Genomic DNA, 19,977 nt, shown 5'->3' with positions numbered 1-19,977 from the left:
TTCTGTCCATGTCCTCTCCCCATGTTTGTATGGGGTCATTAGTTTTCTTGTTGTTGAGTTTGGCAAGCTCTTTCTATATTTTGGTTATTAAACTCTTGTCTGATGTATGGCAAGTAAAGGTCTTCTCCCATTCTGTGAGGGATCTCTTTGTTTGGATATTGGTTTCTTTTGCTGTGCAGAAGTTTTTAATTTGATGTAGTCCCATAGGTTTATGCTTGCCTTAGTCTTCTTTGTAATTGGATTCATTTCATTGAAGATGTCTTTAAAATTTATACAGAAAAGAGTTTTGCCAATATTTTCCTCTAAGTATCTGATAATTTCTGGAATTGTATTCATTTGTAATCATAATTTTTAGAAGATTAAAAATCAATGGGCATGTAGTACTTCTTTTTTAATAGTTTACTTGTTACACACACACACACACACACACACACACACACTCACACACATACACACACATACACAATTTTGTTGTGGGGTTAGTGGTTTCCAGTATGGCTGTTGACATACAGGTACAATTTCTCTTCTCTTCTCTTTGTGACAGGTGTCTACAAAACACTCTTCATCCCCAACTGAGGCCCTTTTCTCCCATTAAGCATGAAAACCCCTTACCTAAAAATTTGTACCTTTTCTACTAAAATTTAATCTTAATCCTCAAGTATGTCTCTTTTATGAACCATTATTATTATTTTTTAATTGAAGTATAGGAACTGGTCAGAGGCACACTCAGTTGAGCACATAATTTACAGTGTGCAAGGACCCAGGCTCATGCCCTTGGTCTTCACCCACAGGAGGAAAACTTTGCAGTGATGGAGGTGTCTCTTTTTCTATCACTCTCTATATCTCTTCCTTCCCTCTCAATTTCTCTCTCTATCAAATAAACAATTGACATATAACTGACAGATATCAAATCTTATGTTAGTTTTAGGTTATATTACAGTGTAATTTTACATTTGTATTATAATCTCACAGTCTACAGTCATGACTGGAAACATTCTAGGCTGCACACATTATAGGACCTTGAGTGGCAGAGGATTGTGATCCAGTCTCCCTTTGGAGAGTGGGACAGTCCTTACCATTGCTAGTTTGTAGTGAGGATGAGGTTCTAGAGTGGCTCACAAAAGGGCCAATGAATACATCCCCTATGGAAGTGACCAGTGATGGGAAAGAGAGGGATCCCTTAGAAGTCTAGTTCCATTAATGTCTGTGGGGCATCCAGAGATTCCTATACTAGCACTCTAAGTCATGAGGTAACCCTAAATTATTGTTTTTAAGTGTATAAGAAAGTGATTTGGTACATGTATATATTGTGAAATGACTTCCAGAATAAGTCTAGCTAGTATTCATAATACAAATAGGTAGGTGACTTGAGAAACATATTTTCAAATTATAGAGGCCAGATCTGTATTCTAAGTGTATGTCTCATATCTGTTGAATTCATACTTCTCCATTTGGGAACAGGGCTCTGCTAGTAATGTGTATGTTTAATTACTATGACATTATTACTTTGAAAAAATGTGTTGCAAGCTTACCAGCGATCTTTAAACAAAAAAGAAGTGCTTGAAATTTCAGCTCTTGAGACATTTAAAGGGCTGGACTATAGATGGTGTGTTTTAGGCACACCTGACGAGGTTGGCAAGGCCTCTGAGCTCTCTGTAGTCTTCTTCCTTATACAATGAGTGCTTATGCCAGTAGTAACCACTTGCAATATTTCTGCTTATTCCTCAAACATACTTAATACTAAAGTGGAGCGATATTTCAGACTGAAATTTCAGGCATTTGATACAAGTAGAGAATCTGACTGGTTCTTTTAAAGAAAAGAACGCTCCTGCCCAGAAGTTCAAAAGTAAATTAAGTGCTGCTGTCTTTGAAGTCATTTTCTGAAAAGCCTGAAGTTTATTATGATTAGTAGTTACTGAGAATTGCTCTCAATGTGTTACAAAACCAAGCACTATTTCACATTTTGAATCTTGATTATTCTCAAGTAAGCACACACCTATTTCTTGAGCCCTTCTCTCAAGAAGGTATTATAACTAACTGTTCTAGAAAGATTCAAAGACTTGTATAGTCTACATCAGTGTTGCTATGTGGGTAGACCTAATAAGGGAACAAATCAGTAAATTTGAAAATAGAAAAATAGAAATGAAACAGGTGGAAGCAACATAAAGCTTTTTAAAAAATATTTATTCCCTTTTGTTGCCCTTGTTGTCTTATTGTTGTAGTTATTATTGTTGTTGCTATTGCTGTCATTGTTGTTGGATAGGACAGAGAGAAATGGAGAGAGGAGGGGAAAACAGAGAGGGGGAGGGAAAGAGAGACACCTGCAGACCTGTTCACCGCTTGTGAAGCAACTCTCCTGCAGGTGGGAAGCTGGGGGCTCGAACCAGGATTCTTGAGCCAGTCCTTGTGCTTTGCACCACCTGCGCTTAACCCACTGCGCTACCGCCCGACTCCCAGCTTTTTTTTTTTTTTAAGTGAAGAAACACTATTAATATTTCCCAGCTCCATTTAGAAAGGCAACATAAGGTTATCCCTTATGAGTAGCCAAAAGTCCTATTCAAAGAATTAATGTGTGTGCTTTATTGGGTATTCTACTGTCCAGCCCCACCTATTCAAAGAATTAGTAAGTGGTACTCTCTCAAACTTTGGAAAGGAAATAAACTTGCAAGACTGTAAAGCAAACAGAGCATCTAGTTATGTAAATACAATGAATCCTAAGGAATGCAGGCCTTGGCCTCCAGTGTTATCTCTCGGGCTCCATACCTGCACTACGAATTCATTGCTCCTGGTGGCCATCTTTTTTCCGTTATTGTTATTGTTGGATAGGATTGAGAGAAGTTGACGGGAAGGGAACACAGAGAGGGAGAGAGAAAGATTGACACCTGCAGACCTGCTTCACCACTTGTGAAGTGACCCCCCTGCAGGTGGGGAGCCGGGGGGGGGGGGGGGGGGGGGGCTCGAACAGGGAGGGATCCTAGCGCCAGCCCTTGTGCTTCGCACTATGTGTGCTTATTCCTGTGTGCTACTACTGCCCAGCCATGGCCTGACATTTCCTTTCCTTTTTTCTTTTTTTTACCTTTTAAATATTTATTTAAAAATTTTTATTTATAAAAAGGAAATAGTGACAAAAACCATAGGATAAGAGGGGTACAACTCCACACAATTCCTACCACCAGATCTCTGATTCCGTCCCCTCCCCTGATAGCTTTCTAATGACGAGCTCTCTTAATTCCTCATCTTGCTTGTATTGGGGATATGAAAAGTTAGGGAGTTGAGAAGGGATGAGTGTGTAGTCTTGTCCCTTTTGCTGTCACAAAGGCTGTACTTCTCTATCAGTGTTTCCCAATGGGTCTGGGGCCACAATTTTGCTTCCTCCTTTCAGTGTATAGGGGTATTTGATAAAGCCTAGAGATATTTTTGGTTATCATATATGGGGTAAGGGATATTGCTGACTTCTGGCATCTAGTGGTAGAGACCAGGGATGCTACTATACAGTCTGTGGAGCACAAGACCCCCCTCTCCCATCCCCCACAGTCCCGCCCTCCTGACTTACCCAGCTCAGAATGCTGGTGGTGCCTAGGTTGAGAAACTCCTGTTGTCTGTGGACATTTTTCAGTCAGCTCAGGGTGCTGGTATATTATATACCTTGGACTTTGGTACTGTGTTAGGAGGAATGAAACAAGTCCTCAACAAATGACATTTTGCCATATTGAGAATTGCAGTGGTGCCATTTTACTTCAGTTATGGTTGTGCTATTTCTGGAATTTTCAGTCTGCCCTATGTTACTTCATTCTCCTGTTTTTCCCTAGTAAAAATAGTTCATATTTTTCTCCTGACATTTTTCTCTTATTGCAAGCTATTTCACATGTTCAAGGAAGGACTGTATCATAGAAGAGTTGTAGATGACAGCACTTTCGTGATGTTAGCCATAGGCTTGCTGTAGCATCTTTATGATCAGAAGTGCTCTCCTAATGTCTAATCAAAATGCCTATTGCAACACATGAACCCATTTCCTTTCACTCTAACCTTAGAATATGGAAGACAAAACAGTAAATATTTATAAGCTATTGTTTTACAAAAATCTTATCACTGTGTGTTCATCTTGGCACTAATTTAATGAGCTGTTGTCAGCGATTGTTTCACTTGCCACTGTTTATCACCTTGGACTTCTTAATCTAGATTAAATTGTGATTAACCTGTTTTCTTGCATGTGAATATTACTTAAGACTACAGAGAAGCAGATGGATAAATCTGCTTGAACTGTTGTCATGCACCCATTTGCCTATGCTTTTTCCTGAGGCAGGTATCTCTTTGTGAATGGATTTTCACATCACAAAGAAGCATGTTTGTCTACATACCAACATTTACAAGGATTTTTGCGTGGCAGGCATATGGGTTGCATAAGCACCCTGTTAGTGATTCAGTTCATAATGTGGCGTTAGTTTCCTGAGTCAAAAATAAGCAGAATTGTCTAAGCTAGCATTTGCTAGCAACAAGCTTTGTGATGAGAGAGTGGCACGGTGTTGCCCCTTAACACAGAGTGCATTCACATGAGCAGGCAGCATTTAAGCAGAACATGAGAAAATTCTTCTCAGACTTGCAGCTGGGTTTTAAAAAAATATTTATTTATTTATTCCCTTTTGTTGCCTTTGTTGTTTTATTGTTGTTGTTATTATTGATGTCGTCTTTGTTGGATAGGACAGAAAGAAATGGAGAGAAGAGGGGAAGACAGAGGGAGAGAGAAAGATAGACACTTGCAGACCTACTTCACTGTTTGTGAAGCGACTCCCCTGCAGGTGGGGAGCTGGGGGGTGGAATCCGGATCCTTAAGCTGGTCCTTGTGCTTTGCCATCTACGCTTAACCTGCTTTGCTACAGCCCTGCTCCTACTCCTTGCAGCTGGGTTTTTGCAGAAAGGTTTATCTTCTTTCCCCCTTCCTCCCTTCCTCCCTTCCTCCCTCCCTTTCTCCCTTTCTCCCTCCCTTCCTCCCTCCCTTCCTCCCTTCCTCTATTCCTCCCTCCCTTCTTTCCTTCCTCTCTTCCTCCCTTCCTCCCTCCCTTCCTTCCTTCCTTCCTTCCTTCCTCCTCCCTCCCCCTCCCTCCCCCTCCCTCCCTCCTTTCCTTCTTTTCCTTCTTTCTTCCCTCCTTTTCTCCTTCTTCCTTTGTGGAATTTGCTTCTAGCTTTTGTCCTTTCAGAAAGACATTTAAGTTTTCTTAATGGAAGGTTTTAGATGTTGTTGTATGTGTGTTAGTTTTCCTATACACATGCCACTCTCTTTATTAGCCTGTTTTAACCCAAACTTAAATTTATGGTCTAGGTTTACTTAACAAAAGACAATTTTTTTTGCACCTAGATCTTAAGGTAATTTAAATGTTATGAGCATAATTTGTGGCTGAAGGATATATGTTTAAGAATTTTAGTTTAAAAAGATAATTTTAGTCTTCTTGGGCTCCTGTTGCATGATGATAATGGGCATTAAGGCTGCTTCCACTGTTTGGCTGTTGTGAATAATAATACTATGAACATAGACATGCACTATGTCTTTTTGAATTAGTGTTTTCATGTTGTGAGAGTGATATTGCTACATCATAAGGTAATTCCATTTTTAGGGACTCTACATATAGTTTTGCTCCACAGCCTCTCCAACACCTGTAATTTCCTGTCTGGTTTACCCATCTCATTCTAAGCAGTTGATTTCATTCACTATTTTTTCATACTTATTTATTTTCCCTTTTGTTGCCCTTGTTTTTATTGTTGTTATAGTTATTGTTGTTGTCATTGTTAGGACAGAGAGAAATGGAGAGAGGAGGGGAAAACAGAGAGGGGGAGAGAAAGATAGACAACTGCAGACCTTCTTCACCACCTGTAAAGCGACTCGCCTGCAGGTGGGGAGCCGGGGGCTCGAACCGGGACCCTTCTGCCTGTCCTGGCGCTTCACGCCATATGCACTTAACCTGCTGTGCTACCACCCAACTCCCTTCATTCACTATTTTAAGAAAACAGAATCTATATGAAAGAAACTGCTCTAGCTTCTGGCCACTAATTCCCAAACTTGCTTATGTCTACATTTGTTCTATTTTAGAGATGTGCAGTTGTTACCACAGTCACATTTAAAATGTTTTCATGGTTCCCCCCAGATGAACCAGATAGGTAGCTATTAGCAGTCACCCCTAACTGTCAACCCTGGGGTGTTTTTATAGAGTAGTCCCTATGGTTTTGCCTGTTATGAAGATTTCATATAAATGGAACCATACTGTTTTTCACCATCAGTTAACCCACCAACCAATCTTCCTCCCTTCTCTACCCCTTCCCCTCAGCTCCCCCCACCTCCCTAATGAGAGGAAATAGGAGAGAAAGAGAGAGAGAGAGAGAGAGAGAGAGAGAGAGATATGGAGGGAGAGAGAGAGAGGAAGAGGAAGGGTGAGGAAGAGGAAGGGAGAGAGAGAGAACGAGAATGAGAGGCAGGCCATCACTCTGGCATATGCCATGCCAGGGATCGAACTCAGGAGCTCATAGTTGAGAATCTAACACTTTATTCACTGTGCCATGCCTCACCCCTGCACCTCTCAATGTATGTTTCTTGAACACACTGGATAGCTCTGCCTAGGTCAAGATTTATATTTTTTCTCCTAGCTTCCTCTTTTCTCTCTCCTTAACCATATATCTATCTGCATGGCTCACTTCTTTGTCTTCTTAAGGTCTCTGGTTCAAGTTTCAGGGAAATCATCCATGGACAGGTCACCTTGTTTCTAACTGCAACTCTGACCCAGTAACACTGTCTCTTCCCTTCCCCTCCCTTTTCCTCCTCCTTCTCCTCCCCTCCTCTCTCCTTTTTAAAAAATACTTCATTCTTTTTTAAATTTATTGGATAGAGACAGGGAGGGAATTGAGAGGGAAAGGGGAGATAGACTGGGAGGGAGCAGGGGGAGCGAGAGAGAGAGAGAGACAGACAGACAGACAGACCGAGATGGACCTGCAGCACTGCTTCGCATCCTGTGAAGCTTTCCCTCTGCAAGTGGAGGCCAGGGGCTTGAACCCAGGTCCCTGAACATGGCAACATGTGCATTTAACTAAATGCACTACCACCATGCTCCAACAGCACTGTTCTACTTTTTTTTTTTTTGCATATTATCCGCTTGTTTATGTGGTTTATTTTCCAGTTAAGTATGTCCTCATAAAGGTAGCTATTTTGTTTGTTTATACAGTCTATGTCTTCAGCATCTATAGCAACTACTGGCAATGCAGTAGGAACTGATTATATATTTGTTGAATGGATGAATGAACTGTGTCAGATGTTATGCAGAGGTCAGTAACCATATAGATGGCGTTTTACAGAGTACTCGCTGTGTAAGCTGTTAAATCATATGATTGCAATACTGAATTCTGTGATATATGAATTATATCTCAGTAAAGCTGTTATTTTTAATTTTTTTATTTATTGGTGATTTAATAATGATGAACAAGATTATGAAATAACAGGGGTCCAATTCCACACAATTCCCACCACCTGAGTTCTGTCCCACCCCCCTCCATTGGAAGGTTTCCTCTTCTTTATCTCTCTCTGGGAATATGGACAAGAATTCTCTTTTTATATTTTTATTTTTTATATTTTTATATTACAGAATTACATGTCGTAATTAAAGGGACATCCACACCATCCCTACCACTAGAGTTCTGAATCTTCACTCTCCTCACTGCAATCCACCACAGTTCCCCTAAAGTTTTAGACATGGGCCAGCCAACTTCTGTACAACTATTTGTCCACATTTATACATAGTTGCCCCTTCTTTTTTTGATGCAATCTTCTCTTTCCCTCTAAGCCATTTATGACATCATAGCTACCTCCATATGTCTCTCTCCTTATCCTTCTCTCTCTCTGGGTGCTGATGGAGCTGGAGTGCAGAGTCCTCTTATCTTCATCCTATCACTTCCCCCCCGCTGGGAGTATGGATCCAAGTTGTTTATGGGGAGCAGAAGGTAGGAGTTCTGGCTTCTGTAGCTGCTTCTTCGCTGAGCATGGGCATTAACAGGTCTGGAGATGCATTAATGCATCTGGAGATGCGAGTGAACCAGAATACTTTATGGGGTGCAGAAGGTGGGAGGTCTAGCTTCTGTAATTGCTCTTCTGCTGGAAATGGACATAGACAGGTTGATCCATACCCCCAGCTTGTTTCTATCTTTCCCTAGTGGGGTGGGGCTCTGGGGAGGTGAGGTTCCAGGACAGATTGGTGGGGTGGTCTGCCTGGGGAAGTCAGGATGGTGTCATGGTAGCATCTGCAACTTGGTGACTGAAAGGCAATAATAATAAAGCAAATTGTTCAATAAATAAGAACCCAAATGTATTAATAGAGTAAATGAAACTAGGGGTCTTCATGTGCTAAGAAGCTAGTAAGTAAGTCTGTTTTAGGTATGTCCTGTGTGGCCAATTGAATTTAGTGATTTTTACCCAAGCTTGATAGCTAACATGCAGGTGGACTAAAAATGTTGTCTGGGAAAGTGGTGTCAGAGTTGAGAATAGGGCTAGAAAGCTGGATTAGGAAAGACAGTAGCTCCCAAATATGGGAAAAGTATATATAGACCATTAACTGTAAACCCCATTGATCTGACTTATGGTCCATGGCTACTCATATTTAGCACAGGAGGCTGTGTAGCCTCTGAGTCCCTGTCCATCTGATCTCGCATTTCAGGGTCACAGCTGGGAACATTCTAGGCCGCACTCATTTCAGGACCAATCTTCCTCGAGTGGCAGAGTAGGTTGACCCAGCTTCCCTCCGGAGAGTGGGGCAGCCCCTACCATTGATGTTCTACAGTGAGGGTAAAGTCCTGAGAGGCCCACAATATGGCTGTGATGATGTTCCTGATGGAAGTAGTAAAGCTCTTATTAAAAAAGAGAAGAGGTACTGTGGCTATCATGGAAGTAGTAGGGACGAGGTCTGAGCAGTTATTCTGAGACCAGTGTGTAGGACTTTTCAGTCCCTTAGGCTTTTGCTGTGGGTGAGAAGGACTGTGCTGGAGGTTAATGAGCACAGGAATGACAGGACCTGATTTATATTTCAGTAGTATTGCCTTGACTGTGTGTTAAGATGAAGACTGGAGGGAGGGCAAGGGTGAAAGCATTGTGAGCAATAAGGAAACTACTGCAATGTTCTTCCGTTTTACTGAAATTCTTTTTTCTTCTTCTGCAAAATGTACCCTGTCATTCACCTGCTTTATTTTTCATAGTCCCCCTTATCAGCTGTACTTCTCTCCGCCCACCCTTCTCAGTCTCAGTAAGTGTGGAGTTAATATTAGATAATATCCTGGTATCATTTTTTCCCCTAGAATATCTCATCTACTCCCATGACTTCAGTTATTATCTAAGATCTGAACACATCTGAACTCCACACCATATGTCTCTATTTAGATAATTCAGATGCCCTTAAACTCAGTTCATCTGTTTGGGTGATTATTTTCTCCCTCTTCATAACAAACCACTCTTAAAACATTGTGTTTTAAAGAATCCTATGAGAAAGGAAAGGTCTCACCCAAGTAATGAGGCTGAAGGGTTGACATTCCACATGTCCCTTGGTCCATACTCCTAGAGGGATAAAGAATAGGAAAGCTGTCAGGGGAGGGGATGGGATACGGAGTTCTTGTGGTGGGAGTTGTACCTCTTTTATCTTATGGTTTTTGTCAGTGTTTCCTTTTTATAAATAAAATTTTTTAAAAACTGAATTAACAAAATTGGGTTTTAAATAACAGTAATTTCTGTTGTTCATGAATTTGTCCTTCAAACAGGGTTTTATAGGGAAAGCTCTTCTCTCCTTGACTAGGGCTATATAGTTCACATTCAAGATGATGTATGTGTGCAGTGCTGACGTGGCATTGGATATGGGCTGAAATCTCAGCCAAGACAGGGTCTAGGGTTGGGGGTGTCTCTCCATGTAGATCTCTCCACTACTAGTTATTGAGGCTTCCTCTCAGCACAAAGGTTTGGTGGCTGGTGAGAATTTTGGGAGGCAACATAGAGCTTGAAGTCTATGGTGTTTTATCATCTAGCTTTGGAACTTCCTTTATAACCACAAGCCCACTTGGATTCAAGAAAAGGCAGCATCCTCTGCTTCACAAAGGAGGAATGTTACGACAACATTGCCAAAAGAGCTTTGAGATGGGAGGTGTTATTATAGCCATGTTGTCCAAAATGGAACTGAACTTTCTTTTAAAAAATTTTTTTTGTTTATTTAAAAAAGGAGACATTAACAAAACCATAGGATAAGAGGGGTACAGCTCCACACAATTCCCAACACCAGATCTCTGCATCCCATCCCCTCTCCTGGTAGCTTTCCTAAGGAATTGAACTTTCATAGACCTTCTTCCCACCACCTCACTCCAAATATTCCTTGATTGAGAAATTGGTCTTATTGTCTTAATAACTGTTCACGACATAAATCTAAGAGGCTCATATATATATATCTGTCTTTTACCCTATCTGTTCAGTGATTGTAGCCTATTCTTACATCCTTCCAGTCCTCTCTTCTGCTTCTGACACAGCTCTGACTTTACCTTATACCATCATCTCTCTCTAGCCATTACAGTGATTTTAAAGTGGTTTTCCCACATGCAGTCTTTTACCTTCTAGCTATATCTCATCCTGCTTCCTGTGTAAGCTTTAAAAAGACAAATCCATTTATGGCCTACTCCTGCTTAAAAGCCATTGAAAGCTTCTCTGTGCTTTTGAGCTAATAACCAAAATTCGTTCTCTCTATAGACTAAAAGGCTTTGCGTCTTCTGGCTCCTACCTACTTCAGGTTTGTTTTGGATCATACTAATTCCGTTTGTGTCTGCCCTGCTGACCTCCTCTCAGTCTTTTCAGAGCTCTATTCTCTTTCCTACCACAGGGTTTTTTCACTTTTATACCTAGTATTTCTTCTGTCTGCCACATTCCTCATTATTTTGTTTGAATATAATCTCCTCAGGGAAAACTGGGTTAGAATCATCTGTGAAGCACTTCTGTTGTACCTGTACATTTTCTCTTTAGCCCATATTATACTTGTTTTTTTAATTTAATTTTAATTTTATTAAGGATTTAATATTGATCTACAGATAACAGAGGTATAATTCCATGCCATTCCCACCATCAGAGTTCTGTATCCCCATTCTCTATTGTAAACTACAGCAGTTCTCCCACAGTTGCTGATATGGGCTAACTATTATCTCTACAGTTATGTTTATATCTGTATAATAATTTGCCCATTTTTTTCCATGGTCCCATCTTCCTTTCCAGGTCACATTTACAGCTATTACTACATCCAAACGTCACTCCCTTTTTCCTTTTCTCTCTCTGTGTCCTGATAGATTTGGAGTTCAGAGCCCTCTGGTCATCTTTCCCCTCTGGTTTCTCCCCTACTGGGAATATGAGCCAAAATTCTTTTTGGGGTGCAGAAGGTAGAAGGTCTGAATTCTGTAATTGCTTCTCTGCTGGACATAGGCATTGGCAGGTCAATCCATACCCCCAGCCTGCTTTTCTCGTTTGCCTAGTGGGATAGAGCTCTGGAGAGGTGAGGTTCCAGGACACACTGGTGAGGTCATCTGCCCAGGGAAGTCAGGATGGAATCATGGTAGTATCTGAAACTTGGGGGCTGAGGCTGTGGTATCTTGTAGATGTCTCAGCTGTAGTTGGTGGTTAAGTTTGATTGTTGTAGATAGGTGTTGTTTTAGGGATATTGGTTCTGTTCCCTGTTACTCTATGGTCATCCCTCCTGGAAGTCCCCCATATTATATTTGTAATTGCTTATGCTAACTTTGGATTTCTCCTTATCTAAACTTTCAGTTCTAAAAAAAAATCAGTAAGTCTTAACTACAGAATGCTTATCCTGTTTCTGACATGTTTTGAGCCTAGAGCACACTTGCGAATTCTGTGCACACATTCTCTTATATAGAAAGATATTAAAATACATATAGACATGTCAGTGTGGGTATATGTGTATATAAATTCCTCATTAATAGTTTCCCCTAGTAATTGAACTATGACTGAGCTATAACATTATCCAAGATTAAGATGTACAATGCAATGATTTGCTATATATTTTATATATACTGTGATATAACCATAATAAGGTTAGCTAGCATTTCATAACCTTAGATAACTACCATTGGTGTGTGTGTGTTTGTGTATGGATCATTCAAGATCTTCTTACATATAAGTGAGATCATACAATACAAATATTTTTCTCGGGAGTCGGGCAGTAGCACAGCGGGTTAAGCGCATGTGGCACAAAGCGCAAGGACTGGTGTAAGGATCCCAGTTTGAGCCCTGGGAGTCACTTCACAGGTGGTGAAGCAGGTCTGCAGGTGTCTGTTTTTCTCTCCCCCTCTCTGTCTCCCCCTCCTCTCTCCATTTCTCTCTGTCCTATCCAACAATGATAACAACTACAACAATAAACAAAAAGGGAATAAATAAATTTTTAAAAACCCAGATATTTTTCTGTGCCTTAGTTATTTCATTTAACATATGCCTACAAGGTCCTTCAGTGTTCTTTTTTCAGTGTTTTATACTTGAGTACAATTTATTAGTGGCGTATTTAGAAATTATATTGGAAAATCTCCAATGTTATTTTTATTTGAGTGTATGTATATAGGTTTATCATACATGCCATTATGTTCTTTAGTGTCAACTATTTTTTTTTTTTTTAATAATGATCAACAATACCATAGGATAAGAGGGATACAATTCCACACAATTCCCACCACCAAAGTTTTGTATCTCATCCCCTCCATTGGAAGCTTCCCTATTCTTTATCCTTCTGGGAGCATGGACCCAGGATCATTATGGGGTGCAGAAGGTGGAAGGTCTGGCTTTTGTAATTGCTTCTCTGCTGGACATGGGTGTTGAAAGGTAGATCCATACTCCCAGCCTGTTTCTGTTTTTCCCTAGTGAGGCAAGGCTCTGGGGAGGTGGGGTTTCAGGACACGTGTGTGAGGTTGTCTGCCCAGGGAAGTCAAGGGCCCACTGTTATTTTATTTTGTTTTTTTTTAACTAGAGAACTAATCATCTCTGGCTTATGGCGGTGTGGGGGATTGAACCTGTGACTTGAGAGTCTCAGGCCTGAAATTCTTTTTGCATAACCATTATGGTATACCCCTACCCGGGTCCACTATTCTAATTTACCACATCAGACACTAAATCTGGCTCATAGGTGTTGTGGTTCACCTTTTGGAGCTTGTCCCCTGGCATGACATTGTCTATCACTCCCATTTAAGGTAAAGAAACTGCTGCAATGAAAGCTGATCTCCTGAGGGCCAGGAATATGAAGAGGTACATTAATCAACTGACTGTGGCGAAAAAGCAGTGTGAGAAGAGAATCCGAATCCTGGGTGGCCCTGACTATGACCAGCAAGAGGATGGGGCCTTGGATGAAGCAGATGGGCCTCAAAATCAGAAGGTACAATTGAGTGGTTTCTTGTTTTGATCCTTTCATGTTTGTTACAAACACTGATGTGAATATATGTATATGTGTGTGTACATGTGTTATGTGATTATACCTATATGTACAAGTATATATTCTTTAAACTATTTATTATTCACCTTATAGATACTTGTTCAAAAACATACATATTTGCTTTAACGAATCAAAGAGCTATATGATTTAGTGTCTGATTTCTGTGAAGGCTGGTAGATATGATTGATATGCACACTTAGGGTCTGTGTATATGTGTGTCTGTGTATATGCATGTAGGATTTTCTTCCATTTACCTTTGGCTTCCCACACTCTCTGGGGAACATATTTACATTTTGCAGGTTCCCCATTACCAACCAAATGGAAATAACCACCTACAATGTAGATGGTATCTTGTAAGTTTATTTAGTTTCACCGGTGTTCTGAAATACGTACCCTGCTCCCCCAATTACAAATAAAACAGACAGAGCTGGTTTAAGTAAATTATTTAAGGCTACAGAAATAGGGAGAAGCAGATGAAAACCTAGATCAAGATTAGTCAAAAGCTTTGGGTGCTTTTTCATTGAACCATAATGTATCTGCTACTGTTGTTTTTTTTTTAATTCCCTTTTGTTGCCCTTGTTGTTGTTATTGATGTTGATGTTGTTGGATAGGACAGAGAGAAATGGAGAGAGGCAGGGAAGACAGAGAGAGGGAGAGAAAGATAGACACCTGCAGACCTGCTTCACCACTTGTGAGGTGACTCCCCTGCAGGTGGGGAGCCATGGGCTCGGTGGGCTCGAACCGGGATCTTTACGCTGGTCTTTGCGCTTGGCGCCACCTGCGCTTAACCTGCTGTGCTACTGCCCGACTTCCTCAGCTACTGTTTTTATATAACACAACTTTGAACTATTTGCTGATACCCAGTTCTTTTTTTTAATCTAATATTTTTTTATTGAGGAAATATTGATTTATAGACCTTTTGTTGTCACAAGGGTACATTTCTACATTTCCCCCAGATAGGTATATTTCACCCTCAACCAAATTGTCGTCTTAGTCAACCATAGGGACTTTGGTCCCCAATACTCGCTTAGTAATTCTTTATTCCTAAGTCCTCAAATCTACTGTGATAGATTGTAGTCCGTTGAGGATACAACCTGTATTGTCCTTTGTTTTTATCATTTTATTGGGGGGCTTAATTATTTACTGTACAACTGTTAACACATGGGTACAATCTCTCATCTCCCTGTGGTAGGTATCTGCTGAACATTCTCACCTTCTTTCAAACCATAATGTACCAGGATCCCAGTGCCCCTTCCTTCAGCTGTCACCCTGCCATCTTTCTGCAGATTTGCTTTGGTGCAATATGCCAAAACCCAGTCCAGGTTTTACTTTGTGTCTTCCCTTTTTTCTTTTTTAAAAAATACTTATTTATTTATTCCCTTTTGTTGCCCTTGTTGTTTTATTGTTGTAGTTATTACTGTTGTCGTTGTTGGATAGGACAGAGAGAAATGGAGAGAGGAGGTGAAGACAGAGAGAGATAGACAGGGAAAGATAGACACCTGCAGACCTGTTTCACCACTTGTAAAGGGACTCCCCTACAGGTGGGTAGTCGGGAGCTTGACCCGGGATCCTTACACCAGTCCTTGCACTGTGTGCCACGTGTGCTATTGTCTGACTCCCTCTGTCCCCACTTTTAATTTTTATTTATAAAAAGGAATCACTTCTGTAAGTGCTTCCCTGCTGAACATGGGCATTGACAGGTCGATCCATTCTCCCAGTCTCTCTCTCTCTTTCCCTAGTGGGGAAGGGCTCTGGGGAAACAGAGCTCCAGGACACATTGGTGGGGTTGTCTGTCCAGGGAAGGCTGGTCAGCATCATGCTAGCATCTGGAAACTGGTGGTTGAAAAGAGAGTTAACATACAAAGCCAAACAAATTGCTGACCAATCATGGACCTAAGGGCTGGAATAGTGCAGATGAGTTAAAGAATAGGAAATCTATCAGGGGAGGGGATGGGATACACAGTTCTGCTGGTGGGAATTGTGGGGAGTTGTACCCCTCTTATCCTATAGTTTAGTCAGTGGTTCCTTTTTATAAATAAAAAATTAAAAAAAAGGAATCACTGACAAAAAGCACAGGATAAGAAGGGTACAAATCCACACAGTTCCCATCATCAGAAGTCTGACACTTGGATCAACTTGTATATCATATGTCAGGCTTAGAAAAAAAAACAAAAACTAGTATAGTCAAGGGCCCTTTGGAATATAACTAAAATAGGCCTACTAACCATCTACAAAACAGATACCCTCCTCTTCCCTTTTTTCTTAAGTTCTGCCTGTGAATGAGATGATCCTATCTGTGAGCCAGATCATCTAGTTTTTGTGTTCCTGCTTTATCTCACTCAGTATGATTTCCTCTGGTTCCTTCCATGTTATAGCAGATGAAAATATATCATCATGTCTTATAGCTATGTAGAATCCTGCTGTATCTATTAATCATTCTTATTTTAAAAAAATTTTCATTGGGGGATTAATGTTTTACATTCAACAGTAGATAACATTAGTTTGTACATGCATAACATTCCCCAGTTTTCCATATAACAATACAACCGACACTAGGTCCTCTGTCATGCTTTTTGGACCTGTATTCTCCCACCCACCCATCCAAGAGTCTTTTACTTTGGTGCAATACACCAACTACAGTGCAGGGTCTACTTGTGTTTTCTCTTCTGATCTTGTTTTTCAACTACTGCCTGAGAATGAGATCATCCCATATTCATCCTTCTGTTTCTGACTTACTTAACGTAACATGATTTCTTCAAGCTCCATCCAAGATGGTCTGAAAATGGTGAAGACACCATTTTTAATAGCTGAGTAGTATTCCATTGTGTATATATAACACAACTTGCTTAGCCATCTATCTGTTGTTGGACACCTGGGTTGCTTCCAGGTTTTGGCTGTTACAAATTGTGCCGTTCAGAACATATGTGTACACAGATCTTTTTGGATGGATGTGTTGGGTTCCTTAGGATATATCCCCAGGAGGGGAATTGCAGGGTCATAGGGTAGGTCCATTTCTAGCCTTCTGAGAGTTCTCTAGACTGTTCTCCACAGAGGTTGGGCCAATTTACATTCCCACCAGCAGTGCAGGAGGGTTCCTTTGACCCCACAGCCTCTCCAACATTTGCTGTTGTTACCTTTTCTGATGTATGACATTCAAACAGGAGTGTAGTTGTATCTCGTTGTTGTCTTTATTTCCATTTCTCTGACAATCAAAGACTTGGAGCATTTTTCCATGTGTTTCTTGGCCTTTTAGATCTATCCCTTCTGTGGTGAATATTCTGTCCATGTCCTCTACCCATGTTTGTGTGGGTTCATTAGTTTTCTTGTTGTTGAGTTTGGCAAGCTCTTTCTATATTTTGGTTATTAAACTCGTGTCTGATGTATGGCATGTAAAGATCTTCTTCCATTCTATGAGGCTCTCTTTGTTTGGATATTGGTTTCTTTTACTGTGCAGAAGTTTTTAATTTGATGCAGTCCCATAGGTTTATGCTTGCCTTAGTCTTCTTTGTAATTGGATTCATTTCATTGAAGATGTCTTTAAAATTTATGCAGAAAAGAGTTCTGCCAATATTTTCCTCTAAGTATCTGATAGTTTCTGGTCTAACATTCAAGTCCTTGATTCACTTGGAATTTACTTTTGTGTTTGGTGAAATAAAGTGGTTCAGTTTCATTCTTCTGCATGTTTCAACCCATTTTTTCCAACACCATTTGTTGAAGAGACTCTGCTTTCCCCATGTAATAGTCTGAGCACCTGCGTCAAAGATTAGATGTCCATAGGTGTGGGGGCTCACTTCTGGGCTCTCAATTCTATTCTACTGGTCAGTGTGTCTATTCATGTTCCAGTACCAAGCAGTTTTGATGACAATGGCCCTATAATACCATTTGAGATCTGGGAGTGTGATGCCTCCAGTCCTGTTCTTTCTTCTCAAGATTGTTTTGGCAATACTAGGTCTTTTCTGGTTCCAGACAAACATTTGTAGCATTTGTTATATTTTCCTAAAAAATGTGGTTGGGATCTTGATGGGGATAGCATTCAATTTGTAGATGGCTCTGGGTAGTATATTCATTTTGATGATGTTAATTCTTCTAACCCATGAACATGGAATAACTTTCCACTTCTTTGTGTCTTTTTCAATTTCCTTGAGTAGTGACTCATAATTTTCAGTATACAGTCTTTCACTTCTTTGGTTAGGTTTATTCCAAGATATTTTAATTTTTTTGTTGCTATAGTAAAAAGAATTGATTTCTGGATTTCAACTTCTTCTAACTTAGTGTTTGCTTAGAGGAATGCCACTGACTTTTGCATGTTAATTTTGTAACCTGACACCTTACTGTATTGCCTGGTGATTTCCAAAAGCTTCTTGCTGGATTCCTTAGGTTTTTCTATGCATACTATCCTGTCATCTGCAAATAGGGAGAGTTTGACTTCTTCTCTTCCAATCTGTATCCCTTTTTTTAAATTTATTTTTTATTTTTTAAAATATTTTATTTTATTGATTCCCTTTTGTTGCCCTTGTTGTTTTATTATTGTAGTTATTATTGTTATTGTCATTGTTGGATAGGACAGAGAGAAATGGAGAGAGGAGGGGAAGACAGAGAGGAGGAGAGAAAGACAGACACCTGCAGACCTGCTTCACCACCTGTGAAGTGACTCCCCTGCAGGTGGGGAGCTGGGGTTCGAACCGGGATCCTTATGCCAGTCCTTGTGCTTTGCGCCACCTGCGCTTAACCCGCTGCGCTACAGCCCGACTCCCCTGCATCCCTTTTATTCCTTGCTCCTACCTGATTGCTAGGGCAAGAACTTCCAACACTATGTTGAATAGTAATGGTGATAGTGGGCAGCCCTTTCTAGTACCTGATCTGAGGGGAAATGCTTCCAGTTTTTCACCATTGAATATAATGTTGGCTGTAGGTTTGCTATATATAGACTCCACTATCTTCAGGAATTTTTCATCTATTCCCATTTTTTGTAGTGTTTTGATCATAAAAGGGGGTTGTATGTTGTCAAAGGCTTTCTCTGCATCTATTGATATGACCATGTGGTTTTTGGTCTTACTTTTGTTGATGTGGTGGATCAGGTTGATTGATTTACGTATAATAAACCAACCTTGCATCCCTGGGATAAAACCCACTTGGTCATGATGAACAATCTTTTAAATATACTGCTGTATCCGGTTGGTTAGAATTTTGTTCAGTATTTTAGCATCTGTGTTCATCAGAGATAGTGGTCTGCAGTTTTCTTTTTTGGTTGTGTCCCCATCTGCTTTTGGTATCAGAGTGATGTTGGCTTCATAGAAGCTGGAAGGGAGTATTCTTGTGTCTTTAATCTTCTAGAAGACTTTTAAAAGTAGAGGTATTAACTCTTCCTTGAAGGTTTTGTAGAACTCATTTGTAAAACCATGTGGTCCAGGACTTTTATTCTTGGGAAGGTTTTTGTTAACTGTTTCAGTTTCATTAGCTGTGATGGGCCTGTTCATATTATTTAGTTCCTCTTTATTTAATTTTGGAAGTTCGTAGATATCTAGGAAATCGTCCATTTCTTCCAGGTTCTCTAGCTTGGTGGCATATACTTGTTCATAGAAGCCTCACATGATATGTTGAATTTCTGCGGTGTCTGTTGTGATATTTCCTCTTTCATTTACAATCCGGTTTATTTGGGTCTTCTCCCTTTTTTGTTTTGTGAGTCTGGCTAAAGATTTGTTGATTTTGTTCACTCTTTCAAAGAACCAATGTTTACTTTCATTGATCTTTTGTATGGTTTTCTTATTTTCAATGTTATTTATTTCTGCCCTAACTTTAGTGATTTCTGTCCTTCTGGTTGCTTTAGGGTTCCTTTGTTCTTCTTCTAGGTCTTTAAGGTATGCAATCAGGCCCTGTAGAGGCAGGAGTCGTATATCTAGGAGAAGTACCTAAATGACTTTCTACCCAGTAAAATATGATGTGATTTTGGATGTCATTACCTCAAGGAAGGTAAAAGAAACATACTCATTATAGGGAAATTGAATGTGATTTCAGTATAGGCCTCCTGTGCTGATAAATGTCCACTGAAAGTCATCTAGACTAACTCTAGCTTTTTTTCTGACACATTACCCCCAGATAGTTAGGAAATAAGAAACTTATTTTTGCTTTATTATTTTATCTTAAGAATAAAAGAGCTTCCTCTAGTCCTCAGGCTGAACGGTTTTGATAATATCAGTATTAAAGAATTCCAATATTTATTGTGACTTGCCGTTGTAAAACTAAGCCTTGGCTTAGGTTAGAGCCATTCTGATAGCTTCATAATTAGGTTGAACAATTTCGGTTTAATCATATCTCGTCCAAAGAAATGTTCACTAAATTTATTTTGGATTGTGGATCTTTAAAAAAGGATTGTATTTATTAATGAGGGAGGGAAGAGAGATAGAGATAGAACTCTCTAGAACACCAGTCTAGAGTTTGAAAACCAAATTTGGGACAGCAGACTTACAGAGTCCTTTGCTTTATCACTGAGTCATGTCCC

General features: G+C 40.1%; 1 protein-coding gene across 3 annotated transcripts in view; it reads left to right on the top strand.

Moving 5' to 3' along the window:
- The window catches only part of SNX25 (sorting nexin 25), a 160,511-nt gene that overhangs the window by 93,213 nt on the left and 47,321 nt on the right, over positions 1-19,977 (top strand). For all 3 annotated transcript variants that reach the window (XM_060183812.1, XM_007517663.3, XM_060183808.1), the window contains exon 7: positions 13,240-13,421. In XM_060183812.1, the coding sequence (XP_060039795.1) occupies positions 13,240-13,421 (182 nt within the window). The remainder of the gene's footprint in view (positions 1-13,239; positions 13,422-19,977) is intronic.

This window comes from Erinaceus europaeus, chromosome 2 (assembly GCF_950295315.1).
Source record: "Erinaceus europaeus chromosome 2, mEriEur2.1, whole genome shotgun sequence".
NCBI classification, from domain to species: Eukaryota; Metazoa; Chordata; class Mammalia; order Eulipotyphla; family Erinaceidae; genus Erinaceus; species Erinaceus europaeus.
Note: the sequence above shows the minus strand (reverse complement) of the source record. Positions and strands in the feature narration are given on the sequence as shown.